The 23,101-nt window shown below is 37.0% G+C and overlaps 1 protein-coding gene across 2 annotated transcripts in view; it reads left to right on the top strand.

Moving 5' to 3' along the window:
* The window catches only part of KCNH8 (potassium voltage-gated channel subfamily H member 8), a 360,902-nt gene that overhangs the window by 233,068 nt on the left and 104,733 nt on the right, over positions 1-23,101 (top strand). The window contains exons 6-7 of one of the 2 annotated variants that reach the window (XM_045791943.2): positions 16,054-16,211; positions 21,197-21,404. In XM_045791943.2, the coding sequence (XP_045647899.1) occupies positions 16,054-16,211; positions 21,197-21,404 (366 nt within the window). Of the gene's footprint in view, positions 1-16,050; positions 16,212-21,196; positions 21,405-23,101 lie in introns of both variants that reach the window. The other variant, XM_087870334.1, reaches the window with a different exon arrangement.

Below are 23,101 nucleotides of genomic sequence, written 5' to 3'. Positions count from 1 at the left end.
TAACTAGCAATTTTGTTTCTTTTAAGGCTGTAGCTCTAATTGGTAACCCTTTGATATTGCACATTTCCAAAGGGAGATTAAACCTCCTAAAGCTCATCTTTCACCCTGACTCTGACAATAGGTGTATCTTGGTGTTAACTGGCTCTGGAATTCCCCCTGTCCCCTCTAGTACTGCCTTGCCTTGTTGAGTTCTAGATGTGGTTATTTGGATTCTATTTCTGCTTGCCTTGTGATTTCCCTTCTTCCTTTTGGTGATCCAGCTACCATGATGAATTCTTGGCTCTTAAATGCCTGGTGATATTGACTTGACTTGTCATTAAGCTTCTCTCTCTGCTCAAACAACCCTAAGGGAGAATTAATGAAACATAGATACTGTCTTACTTCCCAATTTTCCTTTTGATTTCAGCGACCTGGATTATCATACAACTAGAGCAAAGAACCACTCTGTGCCCCAACTTTGTCATTATTGCTTGATCCTACTTGCATCTTACTGAAATCAGATAGGTGTGGCTTGACATTATTGATCTTTTTATGATTTTACTGTTCACAAAGACTAAAAATAGACTAAATTATAGAAACCACAAGTAGAAATGCAATTATGGCATAACACAAATACATGAACAATTTCTACTGATCACACTCATAAAAATAGCCATGAAATCATAATGTGCTAAAGTGAGAATCTATTTTTCTCTTAAGCATGGTTCCAATATTTCAAATACTGAATATTTTCTTCCATTTAGGTTTTTTTTTAATATAACACTTCAGATTTGTGACTAATCAACTTTTGCATTAAAAGTCAAATATATTAGTCATATTTTAAATGCATTTGAGAATCCTTTGATAGAGCTTAAGCATATCCACTTCTGACTGTACAGAAAAGCTGATATCTGACAGATAGGCCATTGGAACAAAATGTAGAGACCAGAAACAAATCTATGCATATGTGATCACCTGATTTATGACAAGAGCGCCAGTAGAATACTTTACTTTGGGGAGAATGGTAGTGTTTTCTAAAATGGTGCTAGATCAATTGGATATCCACCTGGGAAAATACAAATCTTGACTGCTGCATCACACCATACACAGAATCACTCACAACAAAGGATTGTAGATAAAATGTTAAAGTCAAAAAGTAAAACTCCTAGAAGACATCATAGTAGAATATTTTAATGATCTTGGCATAGGCATAAATTACTTAAACAGAACACAACTCACAATCAGAATATATAATAATTCTTACAAATCAGTAAAAAAATAAAGGAGGAAAACATATTTTGTTAGGCGAAATTCTGAACTGACATTTCATGGAAGCAGATATCCAACTATGCAATTAGTATGTGCTTGATATCATTTGGAAAATGAAAATAATTTCACCACCACCATTCTTAAGAGTTAAAATAAATTAAGAGGCAAATTACCAAGGATTGTGGGAAGATATGGAACAACATGAAATTTCATACACTGTGTGTAGGAATGTAAATTAGTACAGTCTTTGTTAAACTCTTTGCCAGAATCTACTGAAGTAACATATATAATTATGACCCAGCAATTCTACTTGTAGAATCAACAGGCCTACCTATAACTGTACAAGAGAAGGTATAGTGTGTGTGTGTGTATGTGTGTATTTCTAAGAGTATTAACTGTAATAGCCCAAATGGAAACAACCCAAATTTTCATCAACAATAAAATTAAGAAGTGAATTTCTGTATAATCATATAATGAAATATTATACAGCAATAAAAAAGTGAATGTGATACCAAATTGATGAAATCACATGCAATGTTAATGAAAGGATCCATACACAAGAGTACGTACTATATGATCCATTTATATAAAGTTCCTAACTAAGTAAGCAAAATTAATCTATGGTAATCAGGACAACAGGGATCTTTTGGGACTTAATGACTACACAAGATCTTAAAAGAAGTTTCTGATGTTCTGGTCCTAGTTATATCTCTATCCGTTGGTGATGACAAAGATGGTCAGCTTTGGGAAAATTAATCATGCTGTCCACTTAAGACCAGTGCATTTTGCAGTATATATGCAATTCTTGAATTAAAACATTTTTTTAGGAGAGGAGTTAAAATGGGAGTGTGGGGAGACTCTAAGCTTACCCTGTCCCAGGACCACAGCTAGATAATTATCAAATCATTCTGAACACCCAAGAAATCAATCTGAGGACTGAGAGAACAAAACTGCAAGTCTTTAAGTAGAAAAGTAACCACCTTCTGGAAGGTAGAAGGTGCAGAGAGTTGATTTGGGGGAGATAAGAACTGCAGGTGCTGTGGAGGGACTACCACAAGGTATTGTAAGCAGGGGAGCACAAAAGTTTTAGAAGTATACCACCACCTGGGTCATGCCTGGTAAAGGTGATCTAAGTGGGAGAAGAAGGGCAGAGACCCAGGAGTGGACATCGTGGTCTGAGGATCCCTTGGGTCACAAGAAGAATGGGTGATGCCAACGTTCTGTACTGTTCCTGGGCCTATGAGCAGGAATGCCAGCAGAGGGCAGTGAGCCTAGGTGCTGGATTTTTGGCTCCACTTTGCCATAAACCATGAAAAGCTGTTTGGTTGGCATCCAGTTTTCCGGGGATGGGCTGGTGAACAGCAAAAGTGAGGCAAGACCCTCACCAGAGGATAAGCATACATCCACATAATGTGAGTCCCTAAAATTTGGAGTTTTGAAACCCAGCTGTGCACCTGAGATAAAATACAGGAGCATGGTGTTGCCTGGCAGGCAGTAGGCTTGGATACAAACAGGATGAAGGCAGGGATCTGATGGAAGCTGGGGATACAAGAGGGGTGATTGTTTGCTCTTCTGTGAGGGCTTTCTGAAGAGTGGTGGGCACAAACTCTTAGCTCCGGGGGCAAGAGAGTGGGGCCACACTATTTTGTCCCCTGTCAGAAAGGACCAACCTCAGTGAGCTAAACAGCACCATCAAGTGAAGACCGGAGCTGCTTACACCAAGCCCTACCCCCCTGTGCCCCGTAAGTGCATCTCCACTAAGACAAGTCTGCCTGAGAATCAGTGCAACAGGACCCTCTCCCAGAAGACCAGCACAAACTCCTTGCTCACACCAAGTCTACTGTCATAGAGAGCTGCAAATCTTCAGCTCTAAGGGGGAACAGGATCTAGCTTCCTTTTTACTTTTTTTTTTTTTTTAAGATTTTATGTATTTATTTGACAGAGAGAGAGAGCACAAGTAGGGGGAGCAGCAGAGGGAGAGGGAGAAGCAGGCTCTGTGCTGAGTAGGGAGCCCGATGTGGGGCTCTATCCCAGGACCCTGGGATCACAACCCAGGCAAAGGCAGATGCTTAACCAACTGAGCCACCAAGATGCTCCTATTTTTATTTTTTAATTCCTTTTTATTTTTTTTATTTATTTTTATTTATATGTATTATATATATCTTTTTAATACACATATTTTTATTTTATTTTTATTTTTTGGGTCTAGTTTCTTTTAACAAACAGACCAAAACACATTTAGGAACTAGCTTTTCCTTCCCCCTACCTCTGGAAAAAATGACAAGACAAAGGAATTCACCCCAAAAGAAAGAAAAGAAGGTAGAAGTAACAGGCAGGGTTTTAATAAATATGGATATAAGTAAAATGTCTGAACTAGAATTTAAGACAACTATAAGGGTACTAGCTGGGCTTGAAAAAGCATAGAAGATAACAGAGAATCTCTTACTTCAGAGATAACAGAATTAAAATCCAGTGAGGCTAAAAGTAAAAATGCTATAACCAAGATACAAACCCAAATGGATACCATAACAGTGAGGATGGATGAAGCAGAAGAATGAATCAGTGATGAGGAAGATAAAATTATGGAAAATAAGGAAGCTGAAAAGTAGAGGGAATGAAATGTACTGGATTATGAAGGTAGACTTAGGGAACTCAGCAACTTATTAAAATGTAATAACATTAATATCATCGGAATCCCAGAAGATGAAGAGAGAGAAAAAGGGGCAGAAGGTTTATCTGAGCAAATTATAGCTGAAATTTTCCCTAATCTGGGGAAGAACACAGACATCAAAATCCAAGAAGCACAGAGAACTATTAAATTCAACAAAAGCCAAACATTGCCAAGGCACATCATAGTCAAATTCACAAAATACACAGACAAGGAAAGACCCCTGAAAGTAGCAAGGGAAAAAAAAGTCCTTAACCTACAAGGGAAGACAGATCAGGTTTGCGGCAGATCTGTCCACAGAATCTCGGCAGGCAAGAAGTGATGGCAGGATATATTCAGTGTGCTGAATGGGAAAAATATGCAGCCAAGAATACTCTATCCCTCAAGGCTGTCATTCAGAATAGAAGGAGAGATAAGAGTTTCCCAGGTAAACAAACACTGAAGGAGTTCATGACCACTAAACCAGGCCTTCGAGAAATATTAAGGGGGGACTTTCTCAGTGGGGGGTGGGGGGGAGAAAGACCAAATGCATCAAAGACTAAAAAGGAACAGAGAACATCACCAGAAACTCCAACTTTGTAGTTAACACAATGGCACTGAATTCATGTCTTTCAATAATCACTCTGAATGTAAATGGACTGAATGCTCCAATCAAAAGACACAGGGTATCAGAATGGATTAAAAAACAAGACCCATCTATATGCTACCTACAAAGGACTTATTTTAGACCTAAAGACACCTCCAAATTGAAAGTGAGAGGATGGAGAACCATCTATTATGCTACTCGACATCAAAAGAAAGCTGAGGTTGCAATCCTTATATCAGATAAACTAGATTTTAAAACAAAGCCTGTAATAAGAGTTGAAGAAGGGCATTATGTTATAATTAAGGGGTCTATCCATCAAGAAGATCTATCAATTATAAATATTTATACGCCCAACTTGGGAGTACCCAAATATGTAAATCAGTTAATAATAAACTTAAGGAAACTCATTAATAATAATGCAATAATAGGAGGGGACTTTAACACCCCACTTATGGCAATGGACAGATCATTGAAGCTGAGAATCATCAAGGAAACAATGACTTTGAATGACACACTGGCCAGATTAACTTAACAGATATATTCAGAACATTTCATCCTAAAGCAGCAGAATACACATTCTTTTCAAGTGCACATGGAACATTCTCCAGAATAGATGACATACTGGGTCACAATCAGCCCTCTCCAAGTACAAAAAGATTGATATCATACCATGCATATTTTCCAAACACAACACTATGAAACCTGAAGTTAACCACAAGAAAAAAATTGGAAAGACCACAAATACACGAAGATTAAAGAACATCCTACTAAAGAATAAATGGGTTAACCAGGAAATTAAAGAAGAAATAAAAACAAGTACATGGAAGCAAGTGAAAATGAAAACATGACAGTCCAAAACTTTTGGGATGCAGCAAAGACAGTCCTAAGAAGGAAGAATATTGCAAAACAGGCCTACTTCAAAAGTTAAGAAAAGTCTCAAATACACAACCTAATCTTATGCCTAAAGGAGCTAAAAAAGGAACAGAAAATAAAGCCTATAGCCAGTAGAAGGGAAATAATACAAACTAGAGAAAAATAAATGATACAGAAAAAAACAAACAAAAGTCAGTAGAACAGATCAATGAACTCAGGAGCTGGGTCTTTGAAATAATTTGTAAAATTGATAAACTCCTAGCCAGACTTATCAAAAAGAAAAGAGAAAGGTCCCAAATAAATAAAATCACAAATGAAAGAGGAAAGATCACACCAACACCACAGAAATACAAATAATCATAAGAGAATGTTATGAAAAATTATATGTCAACAAACTGGGCAATCTGGAGGAAATGGACAAATTCCTAGAAACATACAAACTACCAAAACTGAAACAAAAAGAAATAGAAAATTTGAAGAGACCTATAACCAGCAAAGAAATTGAATCAGTAATCAAAAATCTTCCAACAAACAAAAGTCCCGGTCTGGATGGCTTGCGAGAGGAATTCCACCAGACATTTAAGGAAGAGTTAATACCTATCCTTCTCAAGTTGTTCCAAAAATAGAAATGGAAAGAAAACTTCCAAACTCCTTCTATGAGGTCAGGATTACCTTGATTCCAAAACCAGACAAAGAACCCACTAAAAAGAATTACAGGCTAAAATCCCTGATGAACATGTGTACAAATATTCTGAACAAGATTCTAACAAATCAAATCCAACAGTACATTAAAAGAATTATTCACCATTATCAAGTGAGATTTATTCCTGGGCTGCAGGGGTGGTTCAATATTTGCAAATCAATCAACATGATACACCACATTAATAAAAGAAAGGATAAGAACCATGTGATCCTCTCAATAGATGCAGAAAAAGCATTTGAAAAAATACAGCATTGATTTTAGATAAAAATATACCTCAGCATCATAAAGGCCATATACAAAAGACCCACAGCTAATATCATCCTCAATGGGGAAAACTAAGAGACTTTCCTCTATGCTCAGGCACAAGACAGTGATGTCCACTCTCACTATTACTATTTAACATAGTGCTGGAAGTCTAAGCCTCAGTCATCAGACAAGAAAAAAGAAATAAAAGGTATCCAAATCAGCAAGGAAAAAATCAAACTTCCATTCTTTGCAGACGATATAATACTCTATGTAGAAAACCCAAAAGACTCCATGAAAAAATTGTTCAAACTGATACATGAATTCAGCAAAGTCGCAGGATATAAAATCAATGTATAGAAATCTGTTGCATTTCTATACACCAGTAATGAAGTAGCAGAAAAACAAATCGAGGAATCAACCCCATTTACAACTGCAACAAAAACCGTGAGATACCTAGGGAAAAACCTAACCAAAGAGGTAAAAGATCTGTACTCTGAAAACTATAGAACACTTATGAAAGAAATTTAAGAGGACACAACAAAATGGAAAAACATTTCCATGCTCATGGATTGGAAGAAGAAACATTGTTAAAATGTCTATACTATCCCAAGCAATTTACACATTTCATGCAATCCCTATCAAAATACCACCAGCATTTTTCACAGAGCTAGAACAAACTATCCTAAAATTTGTATGGAGCCACAAAAGACCCCAAGTAGCCAAAGCAATCCTGAAAAAGAAAAGCAAAGAGGGAGGCATCACGAATCTGGATTTCAAGTTACATTACAAAGCTGTAGTCATCAAGACAGTATGGTACTGGCATAAAAACAGACACAGAGATCAATGGAAGAGAATAGAAAACCCAGGAATGGACCCACAGCTATGGTCAACTAATCATTGACAAAGCGGGAAAGAATCCCCAGTGGAAAGAAGTGTCTTCAACAAATGGTGTTGGGAAAACTGGACAGTGACAAGCAGAAAAATGAAGCTGGACCACTTTATTACAACATGCACAAAAATAAAGTCAAAATGAATGAAAGACCTACATGTGAGACAGGAAACCATCAAAATCCTAGAGGAGAACACAGGCAGCAACCTCTTTGACATTAGCCATAGCTCCTTCTTACTAGGTACATCTCCACAGGCAAGGGAAACCAAAGCAAAAAATGAACTGTTGGTGCTTCATCAAGATAGAAAGCTTCTGCACAGCAAAGGAAACAATCAACAAAGCTAAAAGGCGACCTAAGGAATGGGAGATGACATACTGCAAATGACATATCTGATAAAGGGTTAGTATCCAAAATGTATTAAGAACTTACCAAACACAAACCCAAAAAACAAATAATCCAGTTAAGAAATGGGCAGAAGACGTGAACAGATATTTTCCCAAAGAAGATACCCAGATCACTAACAGACATGAAAAGACGCTCACCATCACTTATCATCAAGGAAATACAAATCAAAACCACAATGAGATACCACCTCACACCTATCAGAACAGTTAAAATTAACAGCACAAGGAACAACAGGTGTTGGCAAGGATGCAGAAAAAGGAGAACCCTTTTGAACTGTTGATGGGAATGCAAATTAGTGCAGCCAATCTGGAGAACAGCATGGAAGTTCCTCAAAAAGTTAGAAATAGAACTACTGTACAATTCAACAATGGCACTACTAGGTATTTACCCAAAGGATACAAAAATACAGATTCGAAGGGGTACATTCACCCTGATATTTATAGCAGCATTATCAATGATAACCAAACTATGGAAAGAACCCAACTATCCATCAAATGATGAATGGATAAAGAAGATGTAGTATATATACACAATGGAATATTACTCAGCCATCAAAAAGAATGAAATCTTGCCATTTGCAATGATGTGGATAGAGCTAGAGTGTATTATGCTAAGTGAAATAAGTCAGAGAAGGATAAATACCATATGACCTTATTCATATGTGAAATTTAAGAAACAAAACATGAACATATGGGTCAGGCTGGAGGAGAGAGGAAAAAAATGCAAGAAACTCTTAAAGATAGAGAACAAACAGGATTGATGGGGGATGAGCTAGATGGGTGATGGGTATTAAAGAGGACAGTTGTTCTGATGAGCACCGGGTGTTATATGTAAGTGAGGAATCACTGAATATGTATGTGTCAGGATGGGCTGTGGTAACAAGTAACCTCAAAATCTCAGTGGGCTATAACACAAAAGTTTATGTCTCCCTCATGTTATGTGTCCATTGTGGATCAGCTGTGAGTTCTGCCCACAGTAGTCAGTCAGTCATGCTGACAGAGACTCCATCTTGCACATGTTCCCATAATCATCAAGGCATGGAGAAAAAAAATTTGAGGAATTGCACACTAGCTCTCAAAATTTTGCCCAGGGTGTTCCAGGCTACTTCTGCTTTCATAATTTTAGCCAAAGTGAGACATGCAATCTCTTCGGGTGGTGGGGAAATATAATAATAAAATATAATCCTACCAGGAGGTAGAGAGACAGGAATATTTGGTAAACAGCAATAAAAACTGCCATATATACTAAGGGTACTATTTTCCTCAAATATGAAAATGATCATGAAAGTCCTAATTAAAATGTAATAACTATAAAAGACCTTATTTAATCTAAAATTTTTTTCTCTATGGGGTGCCTGGGCGGCGCTGTTGTTAAGTGTCTGCCTTCGGCTCAGGGCGTGATCCCGGTGATCTGGGATCGAGCCCCACATCAGGCTTCTCCGCTAGGAGCCTGCTTCTTCCTCTCCCACTCCCCCTGCTTGTGTTCCCTCTCTTGCTGGCTGTCTCTCTGTCAAATAAATAAATAAATAAATAAATAAATAAATAAATAAAATCTTTAAAAAAATAAAAAATAAATAAAATTTTTCTCTCTAATGAGGATAAAGGTGTTGGATTTCACTTTGGGGCAAACATTAATTGTATCAATACATTTTATATCTATCTCAGTTTTCATCAATTGTAAGTTTTATTACTTGGATAAATAATATTTACTTCATATGAAATTAATAGTCTTGAGCATTTAGGGTTTTTAAAATATTTCATGAGTGGATATTTATAGATATGACAGTCCTTATATTTTCTATTGTACTTAAATTTGGAAAGTTTACCACCTGGTAAGTGTAACTACAGACAGAATAAGTATGCCAAAGGGGTTTCTATAATTAAGTGGCATATGCATGAATCATGGCCTTTCAGTAGGTTTATGTTTAATCATTAAATTATTTTTATTAAAAATGACCTGGTAATTCCAAAGTTCAATGTCTAATTTAGAGTTACATACCACTGAAACAAAGTACAATAATTTTTAGGGAGCCAAAATTGGTAGGTTTTACACATGCCAATGTGCATGTTAAGCAGAAGCCTTTTTACATGGAAAACTTATACAATAAAATGAAAGAAATGTAGGAAGTCAATATAATAAAATAATTAGTTTATAAACAGTAGGTGGGGGGTTTAATACAGATACATTGGGAGTGTGTGCTGTCTCTCTTGACTTGCCAGCATATTCACAGATGGGACTTACTTATGCACCAAAAGTATCATCTGACATCAGATAATAAAATCAGAGTCTGTGGCTACCAGACAAGGCATCCTTTTTTGCACGCCTTGTCCATCTTTAAGTGCCAAGGGCCCTGCGTGGGGCAAAGAGCACAACAGGTCATCCATAGGGTTATTTTTATAGAGCTTACGGATGTTGCAAAGCTGAAAGGGATAGCTACACTTTAACCCTTTCAGTAAGCAATAAGAGCAGTCATTTGGGAGAAGTCTGTATGAAAAATGTTAGGAGATTTAGGTTGGCAAAAGTTTACTTCAAGTTACAGTGACTTTTGGGTCCCTTCCCTTCTACGTGGGTCCATGTGATGTTGATATCGAGGGTTCAAATCCAATGTAGGGGTCCACCATGATAATGCAGGCCACATTGGTACAAAAGAGAAGTCAGTACCAGCATCAAACACCCCTTGATGTACCTGCCTGCCTTCTTCTTCAAGCAACTGCTCCTAAATGGTATTCTCAGAGTCTGCCTTTTCTTTATCAGAGATCTCTCATTTAGAGTAAGCAAGAGGAACAAATGCTGACAAGATGAGCAAGGATGGAGTGGTATGAAAATCTCATGCACTAACATGGACCATCAATTACATTCTTAGGATTGTTAGTCCCTCAAACTTCTTCATTAATTAGCTCTCGGTTATTCATCTTCCCATACCTTCTAGCTCAATTTGCTGTGACATCACACTGTGTTCAGAATGCCTCACAAGCAATGAAGAAAGACAGGATATCTTTAGAATATGAGTCTGCAGCTGGTTTAGCTAAATATCCTTCCACCCACACTGTACTACATTGATTAATTTTTAAAGAAATGGCTAAATGAAGATATTAATTATTTGTATGTGGTGCATATGCTTGCGTGCACACCATTATATTTTAATTTACTTTTTAACAAGTAAGCCAGTATGATTTTTAAATTATTTCCCATCTGGCTTACATACTAATAAAGAAAAAATCTATTAATTTTTGTGCCATATCGAATTCACCCTTTTTTTCTTTTACTTTCTAATTATATAGTTCTCGAAGAAATCAAACTAGCAAAAATGGATTTAACCTTCCTGCTTTTTAGTCCACATACATAGCTGTTTAGTATGGGAGTGAAATGAAATACTTATTTTTGGAGGTCTTAACTATGAAAACAACATGTACAGAGTTATCTCTCTATTATTTGTCTTTATTTTAATCATGCTTATGTAAAACTGAAATAAAGCAAGGCAAATTGATTATCTGGAAAATAACTAAGTGCCATATGAATTGTCGAAGAATTTAATTGTATTTTGCCTCATTTTGGTCATGTATATTATGACCAATTTTTTGGAAATTCTATAAACCACATAGAGGACGTCTGATGATTCTCTATTGTCCTGCTTATTTAATCATCACACATGATACCAGCACCATGTGTTACAAGAGATTATTTATGTACATACAAACACGTGAGACAAAGAAGTTTTGAGGCAGTAAATTCTTATAAATTAATTTATTATGGTTTTTAGAATACTTTTCCTGGTTCGAACTGTGCGTGTGTGTGTGTGTGTGTGTATTTATGGACAATTGTGCATGTTGATGATAAACAGAATTAATGAGAAAAATACATAGAGAATTTTGGATAATAGTGAGTATGTTTTCATGTATTTTTCAACATACGTCAAAAAACATTATACTTACGCATTCCGGATGTCTCAGAATAGAAACCATACTGTTGCCTTTCAGGTTAAGTGTGGACTGTCTGGAGGAGACCACAGTCTTACTGTAATGTTAGAATGAGTCACTGATTTAGTTGCCAAAGATGCAAAAGCTTTAAAGGAAGTGAGGCAAGCCCTGGGGGAGCGCCGCCGCAGCCAATGTTTGTCAAGTTCCACTTCGCTGCAGGGGAAGGCTCTTTTCTTCCTTCTCACCATCTTATTTTATTCTGTGCTTCTCTCATTCTTAGAGAACTTGTGTAGCCATCTCTGCCCTTCCATTTAAGGCGATATTTACAAGCATCGAGTTCTCTTGGTTCTCAAACACCGATACCACATTCTTATCAGTGGGGAGAAAACTATTCTCTGTTGTCCCCAGACAGAACCAAAGGCCGTTCGTTCCCTTACATTCAATTCTGTGGCTCCTATGTCACTTCTATGACGTTTTTTGACCTGGGTGGTGCTGATGCTGTGTTTGATCCAAGGTCTACGAACAGAGATGCGTTTCCCTGGACCAACCTATCGTTATTCCCTCTAAAATATATTGGGAAGTGTGGTCATCTTGAAGATAATGGAAAGAAAATGGGATCAAGTGTTAATAGATGTCCTGTCCTCTGTTGCTTACTCTCTTCGTGGCTTTAAACAAGGTCTTTTCTTTTTAAATCCCCTGAGTCATTGGTAAAATAGTACGCCTGAGAGAGTTGGTATTGTCACACAAACTCATGAATGTGAGAAAGTTTTTGTAAATCACAATACACCAGAATTATGTCTATTTTTATGCATATGACAAAAGTAGGTTTCTTAGAAATAAGCTTTCCAAAAATAATACTAATCATGGAATAAACCTACAGTTTTGCACAACAATAGGACCATCATCCTGGAAATCTTAGAATATAATATATATTTAGTTTTGTCTCCCTGAAAATAAACCTAAAGTATTCATGTATTTCAAACATAGATTTGTATCCATAGATTTTAAAAAATCACTTTTATATTCTTTAACTGTTATCACTATTTGTGTATAAAACTCTTATAATTACTTCTTTTTAAAACCTAAAATTAGCATATCTTCTGTTCACCCAATTAACTCAAATGAGTAACAAATTATTTTATAAAAGCATTCTAAACTGATAGTCTGTAATGACTCATCCAAGAAAATGTCTTTTCTATTCAGAAGTCTGCACCTCTTTTATTTTTTAGTCAAACACATAATTTACTACATAGCTTTAAAAATGTTTGCTGCATCAATCAACCAAAGGCCAATCATTTTATTCATTCCTCCATTCATGGGAGTGCCCCAGGAATGCGGATGGTGGCAGGGGATTTTCTGTGAAATTTCTGGTACAAACATGATCAGTTAATAAATACGCAAGCAATTTGTCCCTCCAATGTTTTTTTTTTTTTCCTTTTTTCAAAATTCTACTTAGTTAACGTATTGTGTAATATTGGCTTCAGGAGTAGAATTTAGTGATTCTGCCCCTCCAATCTTATAATGAACTTGCAGACTTATGGAATTGGATTCTGTCCTTCCAAACTTATAGTGAATTTGCCTGTGTTATGGAAACCTCAGATCACTGGAAGGGCTTGGTAAACAATTCTGGATTTCTCACTCATGAGATGAAAACCTAAATGCCTATTCTGAGCTTTCTTTTGGAAAGCAGGAAGTTGAAATCCCTGCTTTATTTCAAGAGCTGGTGGCCTGATGTGTTAAACTGGCTTGCTAATAAAGAAATACATGAGCCCAGAGAGTTAAGAGAAAGAGTGAGAAGTTCACATGCCACCTTAACAGCCTGTTGGCATTCTACTGTGTTCTGTCCCTTCTTGACGGCCATGCTTCAATGATGTGTTGCTCCTTTGCCATGGTAGCACTTTTACTCTGCAGTAGACATCACCTTGGGATTGTTTTCATCTTTTGCGAATGGTTTAGCCACTGCTTCTTCCTTTCAGTTCTCAATATTAGCAATAGAACTATTTCAATATTTTTATTTTTTGCAAAAATGTGACTTTCAATAATGGCATTTGAAAAAGTTGGATCATTCACCGTAGACTAGAAAAGTTATCTTTTTCTTTTTAAGTCACCTAGAACTTGCTTCCAGACTTGGGAGGTTACTTACTGGCCTCTGTGAGGTACCAAAACCACAGCACTGAATTGGAAATTAGGAGACCTGGATTTGGGTCTTGCTCTTCGCTAACTAGCTGAGGAGTTTAATCCTATGCTTCAGTTTCATCCCTGTGTGACCCTGGACAAGTCATTTCAGTTCCTTTGTGCCTCAGTTTCCTCACCTGTAAAAGAAGATAATAAAAGCGTCTACCTCTTAGCATTATTGTAAGGAGTCCATGAGATTATAAAGGGCCCAGAACAGCACCAGGCTCATGCTAACAACATGTGTGGTATCTATAATAATGTAATAGTAATCTGTCTTGTCATAGTTCCTGTATTATCTTTCTTCACAAGGCTATGATGAGAACCAAATGACAGAATACATGTTGTATTCATTTTTGTAGTGCCTCACAGCCAATTGTCACTTAGCAGCTTAAAACAACAGTTATCGATTATCTCATTTTCTATAGGTCAAAAGCCTAGGTCTGGCCTAGCATGATGCTCTGCTCAGAGCCTCGTAAGACTGAAATCTGGGTACCAAGTAAGGTGTGTTTCTTTCTGGAGCCTGAGATCCTCTTGCAAACTCATGTGGCTGTTGGAAGAATTCATTTCTTTAGGATGGAAGTCCCCATTTCTTGCTAGATGCCAGCAAAGGGCTACTCTCAGCAACTGGAGACTGCCCGCCCCTCCCTGCCACGTGGCCCTTTCCACATTTGGCTGTTGCTTTCTTTCAGGCCAGGAAGAATGTGTTTCATTGGCTTCCAATCCCTTGCCACCAGCTGAAGAAAACTTGCTTGTACAGGGCTTACCTGATCAAGTCAGGCCACCCAGGTGAATCTCCCATTAGCCATATCTTACAACATGATCATGGCATGATATCTTAACATGTTCGCAGGTTCCACCCCCACTTAAGGGGAGGAAATCATATGAGAGTGAGGGTCATCTTTGAATTCTGCCTACCACAAATGTGAACATAAAGTGAAAAGTTAAAATGATATACCAGCTGCACATTATTATAGGTCCTATAACTGCCATCGTCATGCTGATCATGATATCAAATTTTTATCCTCATACAACACTATTCTACTTATTTTCAAAGGTTTAAATTAACTGTAAAGAGTATTCCAATTCATTCGATAACCACGCAGCTCAGAGCTTTGCATTTGCTTCATAACTCCCCCAATTCCTATTCTCTTTGACTGGCATATTTACTTCCCACATTCCCTCCCTTGATCCTTGAGTCAATGACTCACAGCACTCCCAAGAACAAAGTTCTGTGAGAAGTATGTTCTATTGAGTTCACTAGTCCATAAAATCTCAACCATTATCTCCTTTACATGTACGCAGCAATCCTGAAATTCCCTATGGCCTGGTTGTGCTCAACTCTAAAACAAACTAAAGAAAAGGTAATCTTTTCCAGTGCTTTAATGATATTTAACCCAGGGTCTAGTATAACAGACTCCAAGATGTTTATTCATAGACAGCAGGAGTGAGCCTAAAATGATCCTGTGGTCTGGCTGTCATTTCACCAGTGCTCATGAGGGCCTCATATTGTAAAAAGCTCAATAAATAATAAAATAGAATATAAATTAAAAGTAAATATAAAGTAGAATATAAAATAAAAATATAATAAAAGAATGATGTAGGGAAAGGTTTAAAATGATTACACCGTCCATGAAAATGGAATGGGGAAACTTAACCTAGAAATCCAAACAAGAATCTTCCAGTATTTTGTTAATATAAGTACCTTTAGGGCAGAGACGAATTCTATGCCCACACAGAGATTAGTAAAACTTTGTTCATGAAATAAAGTATAATTTTATTTAAAAAAGAATACAGACTAGAAATTATATCTGTGTTCAAAACCATCTTTGCCACTGTTGACATTTTGATCATGGATGTGTTACTTTTTCCTCATTAAGACTTTGTTTTTGCCTCTTTAACTTGGAGGTAATACTGTCTACTTAAGACCATGTTCTGTGGAGTAAGTGAAATGACCTACGCTAAGTTCTTAGGACAATACCCAGTACGGAGTGAACATTTAGTAACTGATGACTATTGTTATTGTTATTTTTATTCATTTTAATTATGCTAACGTGTGGCCCAATGTCTGGAATGTATTAAGCGCTCAGAAAATATTACTTTCTTTACCCTTCTTCAATACCTGTTTGTTAATTGAACTGCATCTGTCAAGGAGAGTATTTCAGGTATTTTCAGTCTGAAATACATTAGGAGGTTACCATTTGTCTGATTTTATTTCATTTTATACAACTTTCTTCCCCCCCTTCCTGCATGCCTGCCTACCTCCATCCTTCCTTCTTTCCTTGTCTTTCCTCTTTTTTCTTCTCTCTGTTCCTTCCTTCTCTTTCTCTTTTTTTCTCAAGCAGATATTATTTTAAATTTCCGAACAACCTATGTCAGCAAGTCTGGCCAAGTTATCTTTGAAGCAAGATCAATTTGCATCCACTACGTCACAACGTGGTTCATCATTGATTTAATCGCTGCCCTGCCTTTTGATCTCCTGTACGCTTTCAACGTCACAGTGGTGAGTAAAGTGCTCCCTTCCACATGACCTTGAAGGTTATTTTTAACCCTGTGTTTATTTTCCACATGTTCAGGTTTTAAGTGTTTGTGACAATTTGTGCATGCAGGACTTCGTGCGCTCCTGAATAAAGATGCCAAAGTGGCCAGTGGTACACAGGCCACAGATTGTCCACTTGAGGAAGTTACTTCCTTTTGAAATTTACCTTTCCTCTTTGAGTTATTTAAATATCTAGACCAGGATATACCAAAAGCCTGAGTTTATCATCAGTACTGACTCAGAACAGATCCTTTGGTAAGGAAACCATCTGCAGGAATATAAGCATTACTTTATATTACTGAAGCAGATATTTGCCTCCGAAGTTCAGGGGAGAGTTTAAGATTTCTTCCAGTTTTATGACTTTTACTCTCTACCTCTTGAGTATTTCATTATTCACCTGCAAAACAAATAAAAGACTGATCAAGATACGGAAGAATACAGAAATTAAAATAAAAGTATTCAACCACTTCTTAGAAGTCCTTGTAAAAACGTTGGGTGGGCAGAAACCTAAATGACACAATGACTATGAACTAGAGAGCTCTGTTGGATTTTTAATTTTTCTCTAGGATTGTAACTTCTCCTCTTTCTTCGTGGAAAGCCTTTATAAAACCTCATGTCTCCTCACAGGAAAGCAAGTATGTCCACTTAAGGTAGTAGCTATTTTTACTATTGAACAATTGTTGTTCTTAAAAACATTAAGTGCTCTCTTATACATAGAGAGACTTTTAGGGAGGTATGATAGCATTTGGGGGCCAGTAATGCAATTTGCTGCTAGAGTAACCAATTTTAGCAGGCAAAAATTTACTAAACATTAGTTCAAATTAAACATATTTCTTACTCAGTTGACAACCCCTTGAGATTCTCCATCAAGAATTTAAAAGCATAGTTTTCAATAATAAGGTGATCAGTGTTTTTCAAATACAGTCTTTATTGACTTCGGAATGAAGATTGAACTGTAATCCTGCCTATTTAGTACAGATATCTGCATTTGTTAATTACCTAATAGTATTTTTCTTTTTTCTTTCTTTCTTTCTTCCTTTCTTTCTTCTTTCTTTCTTTCTTTCTTTCTTTCTTCTTTTTTTTTAAGATGGAAAGTTGAGGGTGTCAACATCTTTAAGAGGTTTATAAGTCAACTGAAAGGAAACCTCTGGGGGAAAATTTAGTATATAATATCAATCAGTGCCACATTGAATTGTTATCCAGGCTTTTTAAAGTGCTTTTTAAAATTGAATTTGACTAGATAAGTGTACTATAATGAACGCATAATGACTTAAAACAAGGCTTTTGCAAGATTGCAACAAAAAAAAATTCAAAAGAAACACATAATTCACAAAATGCTAAGAAAAATTTTCCACATTCTCCTGGAGAATTATTAAATAAATGGTGTTTAATAGACTGTACTCTAACTTAACTTACTGCTTTGCTACTAAATACTAATAATATTTTTTTATATTCCATTTCTCTTTGGGCACTGAACAAATAGAATCATTTAAAATATATGTTATATAATTATTTTTAAAATATATACAATTTTAAGATACATAGTATATTTATATATCATTAACATCCTCATTGCCTAAAATTAACACCAAGGATTTTTGAAAAAGTCTATTTCTCATATTTTGATGAATTTTAAATACTTGCACACTTTCACTGCATTCTTGCTCCCTTTCTTCATTCTGTCTTGTGAAATCTGGCATGAACATTTTATAAAGAACATTCAGCATCTATGTTAGAAAGAAAGAAAAAGAGGAAGGAATAAAGAAATCTCTTTTCAGTGGTAATTTTTCTGCTTCTCACAGGAGTGAGCATATGATCCTTAACAAATTGGCACATAAATTTGCTATGCCCCAAATACATTAGTCAAGATGAAATATTTTGTTTGAACAGAAAAGCTTGTTCAATGTATTATATTTACTCCCCAGGAAAACATAAGTTATGAGGAAAAGTTTACACATTATGTGATTTTTATATTGCACAGACTTACAAAAAAAGGGGAGGGGGAGAAATAAATAAATAAGCAAACACAGGCGTTGGCTTTCCAGATTTAAAATACATCCAGTTAGTGCATCTCTGTAGATGACATTCAAAAACGCATTACAACCACCAAAAACGTATTGGATGCTCTAATTTTGACTTTGCCCATAATTGCTGATGGTAAATGTTTTATATACAACTCACACATTTCTTTAATACGATTCAGTGTGTGTAAGTCACTATGAAAGGCACTCTGAGAGACGAAGTTGTGAATGAGACATAGAAAATATGATAGAGTGAAAAAAGCAAAAGTATAAATCCCAGTCTTACCATTTACCATCTGAGTGACTTCCTTGGGAAGTTAACATCAAAATCAGCAAAATGAGCATAAAAATCGCTACAGGGTTTCTCAGCAGCCTAAAAAGGCAACATTTCTATAAAATACCTTGCTAAGTGTCAAACACCTAGAAAGACCTCAGTACATGTTAATCAACTTCTCTCTCTCTCTCTCTTTCTCCCCCCTAGTGGATTGCGAGGGGGCGGTTATGTCCACCTGGTAATAGGGGAAACTACTATTAGATCGGGGGTTCTGATGACTACATCACTGTCTGCACCTGCCTATAAGGTGCTTCTAATTTTTATCAGTGACAAATTCAGAGCAACATCCCAAGAGCAGAAAGAATACTTTCCCTTTTTTCAGATTATATATTTCCATCTAAATCAAATATGCTTCTTTCTTGTGTCATTCATTAAGAGTCCAAACTCACATCTTGCAGCAAGAAGCTGTTGACGCAGATGGGAATAAGTATATATTTTTTTCAAAAGTGTTTTTCCAAACGACTATTGTTCTCATGTAAAGACAACCCCCATTCTTCCCTCGAACATCCTTTTTCTGGTCAGAGAAAATGGGGAGATTGACCACATCAATATTCTATGCTCAGTGGTGTCTTCGTCTGCTCAGGCTGCTGTAACAAAATATTATTGACTGGACGGCTTAGACAATAGAAATTTATTTCTCAGTTCTGAAGGCTGAGAAGTCCAAGATCAAGGTTCCAGCCAATTTGGTTCTTCACATGGGCTCTCTTCCTGGCTTGCAGATAGCTGTCTTCTTGCTGTGTTCTCATATGGCGAGGAGAGTGAGAGACTGGGTTAAGGAGAGAGGGAGCCAGGGAGAGAGGAAGAGAAGAGGGGGAGAGGGAGCATTCTCTGGGCTTTTCTTATAAGGGCACTAATCCCATCTTGAGGACTCCACCCTCATGACCTCATTTAAACCAAATCACTTCCCAAAGGCCCCATCACCAGTTATCATCACATTGAGGGCTAGGGCTTCAACACATGAGATTTGGAGGGACAAAATTCAGTCCACAGCAGATGGCTTCCTCCATTTGGGACTTCTGTTTGAGGTTTCATTTTAATTACAAAACTGTCATCTATCTATCAGATTCTTCTACCTATAAAACAAACTCCACCCCCGGTAATTCCTCCAAGCTACAAAGTAGATATTGCAAAGTACTGGCATGTAATCATCTGGTTTACAATGAGCTGGAGAAATGACAGATGAGAACTTGGCTGTGAAGGAGAAGAAAATAAAACTAGACACACAAGAATGAGAAAAAGAAATAAAAGCACAGCTAGCTGGCAAGTGCTTCAATTGACCTGATGATTTTATTATATTTCAGTAGAGAATAATTTATAAGATTACAACTGTAAACACTTTCATTGAATTTCTATTATTATATTGAGTGTAGAGTGTTTTGTATCTCAATTTATTACCCATTCATTTAACACATATTTATTGAGCACTTACTATATGTCAGGCATGCTCTAGGTACAATTTTTTAGACATAAGGAGAGATGGATAGTGGAGGAAGGAACTAGTAGTCAACAGACTCTAGAGCTAATTATAAAGGCAAATTTCCAGAAGATGCTGACCTTGTTTATGATTCTGTCTGCTGAGGAAATACCGTTCTTAGGTGTAGTCATACAAACGAATTTCTTCCCCTTTATTTAGGGTTCCTTGCACACACACACACCCCAAGTTAGAAAAGGTCAAGTAATTTATCAAACTCTGTTTGCATATGAGCTAATACTTTATTTGCCTTTTCTGTTTTAGAATGCTCCTTGAGGCTCTTTGAGGTGTGAAAGAGTATGCATTAGTGCACCACATGTGTTGTTAACAATGAGAGTGACCATTCTGGTGGACCCCAATGGTGCACACTTTTCAGTTGGGTCCTGAAGTCAGGAAAATAATCCCTTAGCTGCAAGCGTATTGTTTTAGTGCATACAAAGACAGGACCTAGGAGAGTTTTCAAAAATTTTGTTCCATTTTATTTTGGTTCCCTAAGCATGTTTGTTTGAGAGAGGACTCAGAATGTATAAGCTTCAGGCATGTGTTTTCTCCATCGATGATGTTAGAAAGAAGAGAGCATAGCACACGAGACAGGAGATGCTACTGCTATTTGTGAGTAGATCTTACACAAGTTTGATAGATCTTATCACTGTTTGCTTCAAAAACGAAGTTACCTTTATTACCACTTCACAGGGTTTTACTTCAGTGAATACAAATTATTGTTATAAAGCCACTCTTACATGGAGGAAGGGATGTGGAATTGAAAGAAAATGTATGTAAGAGGTGGAGACACCTTATGTTCAATCCCGAAACCATAATGTGTGTCAGTTGTGTATCGGAACATACAAAATTATATTCAATCAAATAGTAGAGAAAAAAAGATAAATCTTAAGGAAAATAAGTATTAATTTGAAGAAATTAAATTGTCTTATCTTTTATTCTACCACCTCTTGATATAATATATTGAGAAGGGACATTGGTATGGTCATAAAAATGACCATAGGATTGGAATCGTGATTATATTTAATTTCAAAAACTTTGCAGAATGGCTGTATGTTAAAGTAACTGTCGTAGCATGGAATGAGCCGTGGGCCAAGTTGTGCTGCTCTGTCTCCTCCCACAGGTGTCTCTCGTGCATCTCCTGAAGACCGTCCGGCTGCTGCGTCTTTTGCGTCTCCTGCAGAAGTTGGACCGTTATTCCCAGCATAGCACAATCGTCTTGACTCTGCTCATGTCCATGTTTGCGCTCCTTGCACACTGGATGGCGTGTATCTGGTATGTCATTGGAAAAATGGAGAGGGAAGACAACAGCCTTCTGAAGTGGGAAGTTGGTAAGGGCTTACATTTGTCACATTTTCCATTTTTAAGTGAAAAGGAAGATTGTCTAGAATTTGAAGGAGGTGAAAGATGAGTCCATAAATATGTCCTCTGACTGTCGATTTGTCTAATATTTTTTAGGGGCTGGGGGGCCGTCCATGATACAAGTGATTTTTTTTGAGAAAGTTTTTTGGAAAATCGTTATATATATTTTAAAGAGTAATGGGTTAAGATTTCAATGGGCTAACTGTTTAAAGTGACCGGCCAGTCTGTGGACGTGTTTAGATAAGTAATGTGTGATCTTATCTGACATATTGAATGCAGAGCTGGTACCATTGAATCACTGGGCAACTGGCCTATGGCGGTCGTTGCAGTGAGAGAGAGAGTAACATATTATAGTGACACACTTTCCACATTTAGTATAGTTTGAGAATTTGTGATGATAAGAGGGGACTGGATATTCACAAATATAATTTGTAGAATTTTGTGTCCCCATAATGCATGGGAATTTAAGGGAGATTTTCCCAAGTGTTACATAATTCTGCATAAATGAATCTGAAATGTGCTGCACAGGAACACATTTTTAAACTTATGTTAACCAAAAGAACTTTACAGAAAATGAAATTCTGAAGACTATAACCCTCTCTCCAAAAATATCTGCATTCTTCTCCCAGTCATTGCCTTTAGAGATTTGTCAGAGTATCCCGTGTAGAATTCTTTTTTTTTTTCCCCCTCTTATTCTGACATTTCATCAAAAGAATCTGTTTCTTGGTTGGCTAGAAAACTCTTCACTTCCTTTCTCCAAAAATCAATCTTGAACTTTTGGAAGCTCAGACCTTTGCACAGGGATGAAGCCACAGAGAGTCCCAAGAGAGAAACATGCTCTAACTTTTCATACCAACACTTAATGGCAGAATGCATTGGGAACACCCCGGGGTTAGCTCTCACAATGCCACCCTCTCACCAGAGGGCATACATCAAGCTTTCAAAGTATGTCTTTGGAGAATGAGCTGGAGACCCTAAAAAAACAGATTCCGGGGAGTGGATCTCCTGTCTACATTCTTAAAAAGGCTCCTACACATCTCAATTTTGACCCTAAGCTACACCAAAGCAATGAATGTGTTCTGATAATTTTCATCTCAGACTGGTTTTATCTTCCTTATCAAAGTACTTCTTCTGTGTCTTGCTGTGGATCTTAATTCTCAGAAATGAAGTCAAGGGAGAAATTAAACTGCAGCGTGAAAGCAGGTATATTCTACATAGAACGAATATGAGATGAGATGTGAGAGAGTGAGAGAGGGAAGACAGGGAGAGGAAAAGACAGTGGGGGGAGGACAGAGAAGAGTTGATTAAAAGGAGGATTGAAGTCTGGGTTGTACTTGGATTAAAACATTTACTATCCTTTAGTATGGTTTCCCTTTCTATTTTCTTGTCCTGAAGGCTCCCTCATCGCACACTCTGGTGTAGTCTAATGGTGTTCAGTGAATTACAGCATCAGATCTCTGCCCTTTGTTTTGAATCCATATTAAGATGCTGACTTGTGGTCAGCCACCTGATTCCTTTCTGGGCCTGACCTAATTTCCTTCAGGCCCCAGACCTATACACTCATATTAATTTGTAAGGCCTGTCTAGTCTGAGAGTCTCCAGATGGGGAAATTCAGCTTATTCACGCTCTCAAATTTAGTTAGATGAGGAAAGCTTTTTGTTTCAT

This window comes from Ursus americanus, chromosome 20, assembly GCF_024610735.1.
Source record: "Ursus americanus isolate L20-20 chromosome 20, mUrsAme1.1.p, whole genome shotgun sequence".
NCBI lineage: Eukaryota > Metazoa > Chordata > Mammalia > Carnivora > Ursidae > Ursus > Ursus americanus.
The sequence above is the reverse complement of the archived record's forward strand: the minus strand, read 5'-3'. Positions and strand labels throughout refer to the sequence as shown.